General features: G+C 62.5%; 1 protein-coding gene across 1 annotated transcript; it reads left to right on the top strand.

Annotated features, from left to right (window-relative positions):
- The first annotated feature begins 57 nt into the window (after positions 1 to 57).
- TMC4 (transmembrane channel like 4) lies at positions 58 to 11,539 on the top strand. The gene is made up of 15 exons (XM_070402329.1): positions 58 to 175; positions 1,952 to 2,162; positions 3,799 to 3,944; positions 4,797 to 5,029; positions 5,116 to 5,237; positions 6,930 to 7,077; positions 7,984 to 8,151; positions 8,381 to 8,544; positions 9,268 to 9,394; positions 9,578 to 9,675; positions 9,964 to 10,144; positions 10,483 to 10,613; positions 10,715 to 10,870; positions 11,100 to 11,178; positions 11,282 to 11,539. The coding sequence occupies exons 1-15, from the start codon at positions 97 to 99 to the stop codon at positions 11,348 to 11,350; spliced, it is 2,112 nt and encodes a 703-aa protein (XP_070258430.1). The 5' UTR covers positions 58 to 96; the 3' UTR covers positions 11,351 to 11,539.
- Positions 11,540 to 11,555: the final 16 nt, after the last annotated feature.

Genomic DNA, 11,555 nt, shown 5'->3' on the forward strand with positions numbered 1-11,555 from the left:
CCGCTCCCGGCGGCCCAGGTGCACCTGCCCCGGCCCCGCCTCCCGGGCGGTGCCCGCCGCGCTGGTCGCCAAGGACGGAAGCAGCCGCTCGGGGCCATGGAGGAGAGCCCGGCCTGGGAGCCCCCGGGCTGGGACCCCCCTGGGAGGTGGCCGGCACCCCGGGAGGCCAGAGCAGGTGGGGGCCACCTGGGCCCGCGGGTGGGCGGGAGGCCCTGATGAGGCCGGACAGCTAGGTCCCGCGGGCAGGAGTGGGAGGGGCGTCCATTCCTTTCCCAGGTTTCTGGGGGGAAGGGAATCCGAGGCTGGGAATCCAGGGCCCAGCGGAGGAGTGTGGGGTAGGGGCTGGACTCAAATATCTGAAGAGTGGGAGGGGCCAGGGCCCAAATAATCAAAAGGGGAAAGGAAGTTGAAGAGTGAACTCCCGGGGCCTGGAGGGTGCGCGCTGGGTCTGAGAGAGGAGGGGCTGGGGGCCTGGGCTCCTGGGTCTGAGGGAGGAGGAGGGACTGGGGGCCTGGACTCCTGGGTCTGAGGGAGGAGGGGCTGGGTGCCTGGGCTCCTGGGTCTGAGGGAGGAGGAGGCCGGCGGGCCTGGGCTCCTGGGTCTGAGAGGAGAGCTGGGCCTGGGCTCCTGGGTCTGGACTCCTGGGTCTAAGGGAGGAGGAGGGGCTGGGGGCCTGGGCTCCTGGGTTTGAGGGAGGAGGGGCTGGGGGCTGGACTCCTGGGTCTAAGGGAGGAGGAGGGGCTGGGGGCCTGGGCTCCTGGGTCTGAGGGAGGAGGGACTGGGGGCCTGGGCTCCTGGGTCTAAGGGAGGAGGAGGGGCTGGGGGCCTGGGCTCCTGGGTCTGAGGGAGGAGGGACTGGGGGCCTGGGCTCCTGGGTCTAAGGGAGGAGGAGGGGCTGGGGGCCTGGGCTCCTGGGTCTGAGGGAGGAGGGGCTGGGGGCCTGGGCTCCTGGGTCTGAGGGAGGAGGGGCTGGGGGCCTGGACTCCTGGGTCTGAGGGATGAGGGGCTGGGGGCCTGGACTCCTGGGTCTGAGGGAGGAGGGGCTGGGGGCCTGGACCCCTGGGTCTGAGGGAGGAGGGGCTGGGTGCCTGGGCTCCTGGGTCTGAGGGAGGAGGAGGCCGGCGGGCCTGGGCTCCTGGGTCTGAGAGGAGAGCTGGGCCTGGGCTCCTGGGTCTGAGGGAGGAGGGGCTGGGGGCCTGGACCCCTGGGTCTGAGGGAGGAGGGGCTGGGTGCCTGGGCTCCTGGGTCTGAGGGAGGAGGAGGCCGGCGGGCCTGGGCTCCTGGGTCTGAGAGGAGAGCTGGGCCTGGGCTCCTGGGTCTGAGGGAGGAGGGGCTGGGGGCTGGACTCCTGGGTCTAAGGGAGGAGGAGGGGCTGGGGGCCTGGGCTCCTGGGTTTGAGGGAGGAGGGGCTGGGGGCTGGACTCCTGGGTCTAAGGGAGGAGGAGGGGCTGGGGGCCTGGGCTCCTGGGTCTGAGGGAGGAGGGGCTGGGGGCTGGACTCCTGGGTCTAAGGGAGGAGGAGGGGCTGGGGGCCTGGGCTCCTGGGTCTGAGGGAGGAGGGGCTGGGGGCTGGACTCCTGGGTCTAAGGGAGGAGGAGGGGCTGGGGGCCTGGGCTCCTGGGTCTGAGGGAGGAGGGGCTGGGGGCTGGACTCCTGGGTCTAAGGGAGGAGGAGGGGCTGGGGGCCTGGGCTCCTGGGTCTGAGGGAGGAGGGACTGGGGGCCTGGGCTCCTGGGTCTAAGGGAGGAGGAGGGGCTGGGGGCCTGGGCTCCTGGGTCTGAGGGAGGAGGAGGGACTGGGGGCCTGGGCTCCTGGGTCTGAGGGAGGAGGCTGGGGGCCTGGACCCCTGGGTCAGAGGGAGGAGGGACTGGGGGCCTGGACCCCTGGGTCAGAGGGAGGAGGGGCTGGGGGCCTGGCCTCCTGGGTTCTCCCCTCGCCTGCTTTCTTGCCCAGGCCCGACGCTGTCCTCGGTGCTGAATGAACTGCCCAGCGCTGCTACCCTTCGGTACCGAGGCCCAGGGGTGCTGCCCTGGGGCGCGCTGGAGGAGGACGAGGATGAAGAGAGGAACATCCAGGCCTTCGCAGAAGCCGCCCAGAAGGAGCTGCAGGACCCTGGCCCTTCCCGGGAGCTGCCCTGGCCCATGCAGGCCCGACGGGCACACAGGTGAGGCCTGAGCCTCCATCCTGCCCTGCCTCTCAGAGCTGCCTCTCTGGGGTCCTCTTCCCCGTCTGTGTCTCTGCCTCTGGGGCCGCCAGGCTGCCTCTCCCTGTGGCTTCAGCACTCACTCCTTTCCCGCCCGGGCGCCCAATCTCACAGGTCTCTCCCTCCGAGCCTCTCTCCACCGTCACTTTCTCTCCGTGTCTGAAATCTGATTAGTGTTTCTTCTGCTTATGTCCTTCCAGTCCTGTCTCTCTCTGCTCCTTTCTCTCCTCCCTCCCTCCTCCAGGGACTTGCAGGGCCCGGTGAAAAGTGAAGAAGCTGCTTCTCGCCGAAACCGGTTTGGCTCAGTGGATAGAGCCTCAGCCTGTGGACTGAAAGGTCCCGGGTTCGATTCTAGTCAAGGGCATGTACCTGGGTTGCGGGCAGATCCCCAGTGGGGAGTGTGCAGGAGGCAGCTGATCCATGTTTCTCTCTCATCGATGTTTCTAACTCTCTATCTCTCTCCCTTCCTCTCTGTAAAAAATCAATAAAATATATTTAAAAATCAACAAAATATATTTATGAAAAAGAAGCTGCTTCTGTTGTCAAGTCCACAACAGAAAAGCATTAGAAACACATGTGGGGGGGGGGGGGGTGGGCACCCACGAATGGGGCCCGTGTGGCTACTCGGGTGGCTCTTGAAACTGACCCTTGTTTCTTTCTATAATTCTTTTTTTTTTTAATATATTTTTATTGATTTCAGAGAGGAAGGGGGAGGGAGGGAGAGAGACAAACATCAATGATGAGAGAGAATCATGGATCAGCTGTCTCCTGCACGTCCCACACTGCGGATCGAGCCTACAGCCCAGACATGTGCCCTGACTGGGAATCGAACAATGGCCTCCTGGTTCATAGGTCAAGGCTCAACCACTGAGCTATGCCAGCTGGGCTCTCTGTTTCTTTTTTAAAGTTGATTTTTAGAGAGAGAGGAAGGGAGAGGGAGAGGGAGAGAAACGTCGATGTGAAATGGAGAGATTGATCGCCTGCCTCCTGCACACCCCCTGTTGGGGATTAGCCCAAAACCCGGGCATGTGCCCTGACCAGGAATCAAACAGGCAGTCTTGGTGCACGGACGCCGCCCAGCCAACTGAGCCGCACTGGCCAGGGCGTTCTCTGTTCCTTTCTGTGTTTGTTTTGTTTTGCATGTTTACTTTATGATGAGATTTGCCTGCAGGAAAGGTGATGGACAGACTCAGAGAGTTTTCCTATAGTGAGAGCCCCGGGGAACCCGCCCATGGGGAGAGGCATTGCAGCCCCTGAAGCACCCCGCATGTCCCTCCCCTACCCCCCCTGTCCAGGAGAATGCCTTTCCCACGCACACGTGACCTCCCCTGGCGCTTCTGCAGAGCTGGCCGCAGGGTCTGCTTCCCTGAAGGGCAGGGTCCCCCGCTCGCTCTGGGACTGTGTGAATAGAGGCCCGCAGTCTTGGGGTTCTGCCGGCTGCCCGTGCTTAGCGTCCCGTGTTTCCTTTAATTGCTGTGGGGTCCGTGTTAGGAGCCACCACAGCGCACTGTCGGGGCGTCTCCGCCTCGGGTGGGTGGTTTCCATCCGGGGCAGCCAGGCCCTTTCCTTTTCTGTCTCTGACTCTGTTTCCTTCCAGGCAGCGCCACGCCAGGGACCAAATGGCTCAGGGGTCCGGGTCCAGGGTGGCCAACTGGGCCCTGCGGCTTCAGAGGGCCAAGGAGAAGATTCGAGAAGGCTTGCACACCCTGGAGCCCTGGGGGTGGACACTGAAGAGGATCGGGGGTGCGCTGGGCTGGGGTCCTGGGTCCGAGGGAAGAGGGGCTGGGGACCGGACTCCTGGGTCTGAGGGAGGAGGGGCTGGGGCCTGGACTCCTGGGTCCGAGGGAGGAGGGGCTGGGGGCCTGGGCTCCCGGGTCAGAGGGAGGAGGGGCTGGGGGCCTGGGCTCCAGGGTCTGAGGGAGGAGGGCTGGGGGCCTGGGCTCCTGGGTCTGAGGGAGGAGGGGCTGGGGGCCTGGACTCCTGGGTCTGAGGGAGGAGGGGCTGGGGACCTTGACTCCTGGGTCTGAGGGAGGAGGGGCTGGGGGTCTGGGCTCCTGGGTCTGAGGGAGGAGGGGCTGGGGGCCTGGGCTCCTGGGTCTGAGGGAGGAGGGGCTGGGGGCCTGGGCTCCTGGGTCTGAGGGAGGAGGGGCTGGGGGCCTGGGTCTGAGGGAGGAGGGGCTGGGGGCCTGGGTCCTGGGTCTGAGGGTGGAGGGGCTGGGGGCCTGGACTCCTGGGTCCAAGGGAGGAGGGGCTGGGGGCCTGGGTCCTGGGTCTGAGGGAGGAGGGGCTGGGGGCCTGGGTCCTGGGTCTGAGGGTGGAGGGGCTGGGGGCCTGGACTCCTGGGTCCGAGGGAGGAGGGGCTGGGGGCCTGGGTCCTGGGTCTGAGGGAGGAGGGGCTGGGGGCCTGGACTCCTGGGTCTGAGGGAGGAGGGGCTGGGGGCCTGGGTCCTGGGTCTGAGGGTGGAGGGGCTGGGGGCCTGGACTCCTGGGTCTGAGGGAGGAGGAGGGGCTGGGGGCCTGGACTCCTGGGTCCGAGGGAGGAGGGCCCGGAATCCCGACTCAGCAAGGACCCGGGCCTCCTGCCGCCCCCTGTAGGCCAGTTTGGTGCGGGCACCGAGTCCTACTTCTTGCTGCTGCGCTTCCTGCTGTTTCTCAACGTGCTGGCCTCGGTGCTGAAAGTCTGCATGACGCTGCTGCCCACCTGGCTGGACGGCGGCCCCCCGGATCCCCCGGGCCCGGGCCCCTCCTCGCCCTGCGGCTCCTACAACCCCCACCCCCAGGGCCTGGTTTCCTTCCCCTCCCATCTCTTCAACCTGCTCTCGGGAGCGGTGAGTGCCGGCCCAGCTGGAGGCCCAGCTCCCTGATGGCCGCCCACCAGCCCCGTGGTGACCCCGCTGCGCCCCTCCCTCCGCAGGGCTTTCTGGAATGGTCCCCCCTCTTCTACGGGTTCTACCCGCCCCGCCGGCGCCTGGCCACCGCCTACCTGTGCTCCACCTTCGTCATCGGCCTCCTGTCCCTGCTGCTGATCCTGCGCCGGTGAGTGACACCCCCACGCAGACCCCGGGCGGGGGGTGGGGGTGGAGGGGTGGGGAGGGTGGTAGAGCCCCTGCCCCAGGAATCCTGAGTCTCGTTCTGGGACCCCTCTCTCTCTGTTTGAGTTGAAATCCATGTTTAAAATGCTTCGTAAGCCCTGACTGGTTTGGCTCAGTGGAGAGAGCGTCCGCCTGCGGACTCAAGGGTCCCAGGTTCGATTCCGGTCAAGGGCATGTACCTTGGTTGCAGGCGCATCCCCAGTAGGGTGTTTCTAACTCTCTATCCCTCTCCCTTGCTCTCTGTAAAAAAATCAATAAAATATATATTAAAATAAATAAATAAAATGCTTCGTAAGTGCTCAGGGCCAGGGATGAAGACGGAAGTCCCCCCTCCCCCTGTGGCTAGTGGGGTTGGTGCTATTTACAAGGAAGCAAATGAATTACAGCTTTTCTGGAAGGGAGAAGTGCTGAATAGAAACCAATAGTAGTCGTTTGTTTCATTCATTCATTCATTCATTCATTCCTGCAACAAATACTGATCAGCTGCTGTGTGCCATGCGCTGTTCTAGGCAGTTGGCAAAACAGACCATAGAACAAACCAACGGCCCTAGCCGGTTCAGCTCAGTGGATAGAGAGGGTCAGTCTGGGGACTGAAGGGTCCCGGGTTCGATTCAGATCAAGGGCACATACCGTGGTTGCAGGCTACCTCCCCGGCCCTGGTCAGGCTCGTGGGGGAGACAACCAATCGATGTGTCTCTCTCACATCGAGGTTTCTCTCTCTCTCCCCCTCCCCTTCCACACTCCCTAGAAATCATTGGAAAAATATCCTCGGGGGAGCATTAACAATAAGAACAACAAAATAATAAAGTTACTCTTTTAAAAAAAACACAAAAAGCAGTAATACATAGAAAACAGATGGGATGGTATGAAAGAGGAGAGATCAGCTCGTTTGTTGTTTTATTTTTTATTAAAATAGAGTAAAGACCAGGTAGGAAACATTTTCATCTTTTTTCAAAAATATTTTTTATTGATTTCAGAGAGGAAGGGAGAAGAGTGGGATAGAAGCATCAATAATGAGAGAGAATCATTGATCGGCTGCCTCCTGCACGCCCCCTACTGGAGATCGATCCCACAACCCGTGGATGTGCCCTTGACCAGGAATCAAACGCGGGACCCTTCAGTCCACAGGCTGACGCTCTAGCCACTGAGCCAAACCAACCAGGGCCATTTTCAGCTTTTTAAAAAAATATATTTTTATTGACTTCAGAGAGGAGGGGAGGAGAGATAGAAACATCAATGATGAGAGAATATCATTGATCAGCTGCCTCCTGCACGCCTCCCCCACTTGGGGATCGAGCCTGCAACCCGGCATATGTCCTTGACCAGAATCAAACCATGACCTCCTGGTTCATAGGTCGAGGCTCAACCACTGAGCCACACCGGCCGGGCCTCATTGAGTCCTTTTATGTGAATCTCTGACCCTTTGGGGTCTCAGTCCCCATCTGCATCTCAGGCTCCCAGGTCTGGGTATCCCTGTTGGGTGCCTGACCTCGGACTCTCTCTGGGCCGGTGGCTTCCACTCTTCCTCCACCAGGTGGCAGCTCGCCCAATGCCACGGCTCGGGGTGCATTTTCCCTGTCCCTCGGCCCCTGCCCCGATGGCCCTGACCCCGCCCCCCGGGCCTCCCCTCTCGCAGCTCGGTGTCGGGGCTGAAGCAGACGCTGCTGGCCGAGTCCGGCGTCCTGACCAGCTACAGCCACCGGGTGTTCTCCGCCTGGGACTTCGGCCTCCGCGGGGAGGTCCACGTGCAGCTGCGCAGACGCCGCATCCGATTCGAGCTGCAGGTGCGCTCCGGGGGCGGGGTCTGCAACCCGGGACCGGGGAGGGCGGGGCCTGGGCCTCCCGAGGGGACTTCGGGGAGAGATGCTGGACGGGGCGGGCCTTGGGGAATGAATGGCATCTGAGGAGGCCGAGGTGCAGCCAGAGGTCAAAGGATAAGGGGACGCGATCGCTGTAGCACAGAGACGGGGCCTGGAGCTGCTGGGCTCAGAGCTGAGGAGGGTGTGGCCGTGAATGGCTGGATGAAGTTGAGCTGGAACTTGTACCTGGGGGAGCACTGGGTGTGGCCTCGGGGGGCGGGGCCAGGAGATCTAAATTGTCACCTGGAGCCGGGCAGGTGCGGCTCAGCGGTTGAGCGTCAACCTATGAACCAGGAGGTCACGGTTCGATTCCCGGTTGGGGCAAGTGTCCGGGTTGCAGGCTCGATCCCCAGTGTGGGGCGTGCAGGAGGCAGCCGGTCAATGATTCTCTCTCATCGGTGATGTTTCTCTCTCCCTCTCTCTGAAATCAATAAAAAAAAAAAATATTTAAAAATAGCCCTGACCGCCCTAACCGGTTTGGCTCAGTGGATAGAGCGTCAGCCTGCGGACTCAAGGGTCCCGGGTTCGATTCCGGTCGAGGGCATGTACCTGGGTTGCGGGCACATCCCCAGTAGGGAGTGTGCGGGAGGCAGCTGATCGATGTTTCTCTCTCATCGATGTTTCTAGCTCTCTATCCCTCTCCCTTCCTCTCTGTAAAAAAATCAATAAAATATATTTTAAAAATAAATGAATTGCCCCCTGGAGAGGCTGAGGACAAGGTGACAGCAGTCCCGGGCAGGGTGTTGCTGCCTCCCTCGTAGTGGAGCCGGGGCTGTGGGCCGCGGGCTGGGCCTGGGAGCCGGCGCCCCAGGGGACTGTCTCCCGGTCCAGGTGGAGCTGGAGGAGGCGCAGGTGCGGCGCCAGGCGGCCGTGCGGACGCTGGGCCAGCAGGCCCGGGTGTGGGCGGTGCGGCTGCTGCTCAACCTGCTGGTGGCGGCGCTCCTGGGGGCGGCCTTCTACGGCGTCTACTGGGCTACGGGGTCCACCACGGAGCTGAAGGTGTGCAGGGGTCCGGGGAGGGGGGTGGGGGGGGGGGGTCCTGGAACCTACATTTCCAAGGGCGGAGGGGACTGAGGCCTATGACGCCTGGGATCTTAGGGAGGAGGGTGGCGGCTTGGGTTTGGAGCTCAGACTTTGGGGTGCGGAAGGAAGAGGCCGGGGAACCCCCTCCAGCGTGGGGGCTCCTCCGGGACCCCAGCCTCTCCTCGCGGCCCCCTTTCCCTCCCAGAAGTTGCCCCTTGTCAGCCGGACGCAGCTGCTCCAGCTCGGGGTGGATTACCTGCCGTCCATGTTCATCTCCGGGGTCAACTTGGTGCTGCCGCCCGTGTTCAAGCTCATCACCCGGCTGGAGGGCTACACCCGGAGCCGCCAGATTGTTCTAATCCTGCTCAGGTTCCAGCCTGCGGGGGCGGCTGTCGGGGGGGGGGGGGGGGGGGGGGCGGAGGGCGAGCGACGGGGGGCGGGCAAGTCCCGGCGCCCCGGTGGGGTCCAGGCAGTGAGATCTGGGTTCAACCCCGGCTCCTTGTCACTGAGCCTCTGTTTCTTTTTTATTAATTTTTAAAATATATTTTATTGATTTTTTTACAGAGAGGGAGAGGGATAGAGAGTTAGAAACATCGATGAGAGAGAAGCATCGATCAGCTGCCTCCTGCACGCCCCCCCACTGGGGATGTGCCCGCAACCCAGGTACATGCCCTTGGCCTGAATCCAGCCTGGGACCCTCTAGTCCGCAGGCCGACGCTCTATCCACTGAGCCAAACCGGTTACACCAAAGCTCTCTTTTTAAAAAAAATTAATTTTTTTTATTGATTTCAGAGAGGAAGGAAGAGGGAGAGAAAGATAGAAACATCAATGATGAGAGAGAATCATCGATCGGCTGCCTCCTGCACCCCCCCCCCCCACTAGGGATTGAGCCCGCAACCCAGGCATGTGCCCTTGACCAGTATCGAACCCGGGACCCTTCAGTCCGCAGGCCGACGCTCTATCCACTGAGCCAAACCGGCCAGGGCGAGCCTCCGTTTCTTCATCTGTAAAACGGGGAGACTGGGGAGTCCTGTCCGCGCAGGAGGGTTCGGCACTCGGCCCGGGCTGACCCCCCCTCCTCTCCCCGGCCAGGACCGTGTTTCTCCGCCTGGCTTCCCTGCTGGTCCTGCTCTTTTCTCTCTGGAATCAGATCACGTGCGGAGGCGATGCAGAGGATGAAAAGTGCAAAGCCTGTGGCTACAATTACAAAGAACTTCCGGTGAGGAGGACGAGGGGCTGGGACCCCAGGTTTGGGAGGACGAGGGGCTGGGGTGCCAGAACGTCGTCGCTCGAGGCCTGGGGTACGGGTGCCCCCCCAAAACTGAAGGCCCCCGGAGGAAGTCTCTCATACGCTTGGTGCCCGGGTCCTGTGGGCATCCTCACCCCTTTCTTCCGCCCTTAGTGCTGGGAGACTCGGCTGGGGCAGGAGATGTACAAACTCCTGATCTTTGACCTGCTGACTGGCCTGGCCATCATGCTGCTCATCCAGTTCCCGCAGAAGTGAGAGCCCCGCCCCCGCTGTGGCCCCGCCCCCTTTTAGAACAGGCCACGCCCCTTTCCGGTCCCGCCTCTGGCTGCTCCCTTTCTTTGCTCTAACTCCGAAGACCCCGCCCCTTTCCACGTGATAGGTAGTTACTCCCTTTGGCCCCGCCCCCTGGACACACCCCCTCCAGGACCTTGACGGCCCCGCCCCTCAGATAGGCTCACTTCTGATTGGTGAGCACAACGGTGGAGGCGGGGAAACCCCTAGCTGGCACGCCTCTGACTCCGCCCCGCCCCGCCCCTCAGGCTGCTCTGTGGTCTGTGTCCCGGGCCGCTGGGTCGGCTGGGGACCCAGGAATTCCAGGTGCCCGACGAGGTGCTGGGGCTCATCTACGCGCAGACAGTGGTCTGGGTGGGGAGTTTTTTCTGCCCTCTACTGCCCCTGCTCAACACGGCCAAGTTCCTGCTGCTCTTCTACCTGAAGAAGGTGAGGGGCGGGTGGGGGGCACCCGCCTGGAGTTGGAGATGGGGAGGAAGGGGGGGGGGGAAGGGACGGAGGGATGTGACTGGGTCCTAGGAGGAGGATGCTAAGGTCCCAGACTCCTGGATCCTGACAGAGGAGGGGTGTGTCTGCAGGACTGATTCCCAGATGTGGGAGAAGGAGGGGGTCTAGGGCACCCCAACGTTTAGGTCTTAGGGAAGAGGGGACCCAACTCCTGGATCCTGAGTGAGGAGGGGCCAGGCACCAGGACTCCTGGGTGGGGAAAACAGACAAACTAGAGAGTTCAGACGCCGGTGCCTCAGACCCCCTTCTTCCCTTGTCAGCTCACCCTCTTCTCCACCTGCTCCCCGGCCTCCCGCACCTTCCGGGCCTCCACGGCGAACTTCTTCTTCCCCATGGTCCTCCTCCTGGGGCTGGCCATCTCCGCCATCCCTGTGCTTTACAGCATCTTTCTGTGAGTGTGGGAGGCAGGCGCCTGCCTCCCTGACCCCCTCCGCCTTCACCCGGGAACCCGACTCTCGGCCATCCTCGAACTCTTCCTGTCTCCGACGGCAGGATCCCGCCCTCTAAGCTGTGCGGTCCATTCCGGGGGCATCTGTTCATCTGGGACCAGATCCCGGAGTCGATTTCCAGACTCCCTCAGATCACGCAGGACTTCCTCTTCTTCCTGGGGACCCAAGCTTTTGCTGTGCCCCTTCTGCTGATCTCCAGGTGAGGGGCCCGGACTCTCGGTTTTTCTCAGTTTGAATGTGTGTGATCGGGGCGCCCCGCTGCCTGCGTCCAGGTGAAGAGGGGGAGCTGGAGGGGGGCCCAAACTCCTGAACAAGGGAGGAGGGGGTGGAGCCACAAACTCCTGGGTCTGAAGGAAGGGCGGGAGACCCACACATTGAAGCTATTCTAAGAGCCTTCAGGGAGTGGCTCTGATTCTTGTCGCCCCCAGCATCCTGATGGCCTATACCCTGGCCCTGGCCAACTCCTATGGAGGCCTCATCTCGGAGCTCAAACGGCAGGTGGAGAAGGTGAGCCAGGCCGGGTCCCTGGGCAGGGGTCCTGGGGAGCGGAGACAAGGACATGGCGGGGAGCAGCTGCCTCACCTCCACCTCTCTTCACCCTTTATCTCAGGAGGCGCGGAACAAGGTCTTCCTGGCACAGCGCGCCGTGGCGCTGAGCTCGGACCACGGGGCCCTTTGACCTCCCCAGCCTGGCTCAGACCCAGACCTGCCCCCGAACCTTTGTAAGCCTCGGCCACGTCATCTGTAAAATGAGAGAATGGAGAGGACCGTCCTTCCTTCCGGCCCTGGGACTCTGAGATTTCCGGGGCCCTGCACCCCTGACTGTCCAGGGAACCCCATTCTTGTATCAATAAACACAGCGGAGTCAGCCGAGCGCTCTTTGA

The sequence above is a fragment of the Myotis yumanensis genome, unplaced genomic scaffold (genome assembly GCF_028538775.1).
Source record: "Myotis yumanensis isolate MYYU_CA2020_CCGP unplaced genomic scaffold, mMyoYum1.0.hap1 SCAF_23, whole genome shotgun sequence".
Taxonomy (NCBI): Eukaryota; Metazoa; Chordata; class Mammalia; order Chiroptera; family Vespertilionidae; genus Myotis; species Myotis yumanensis.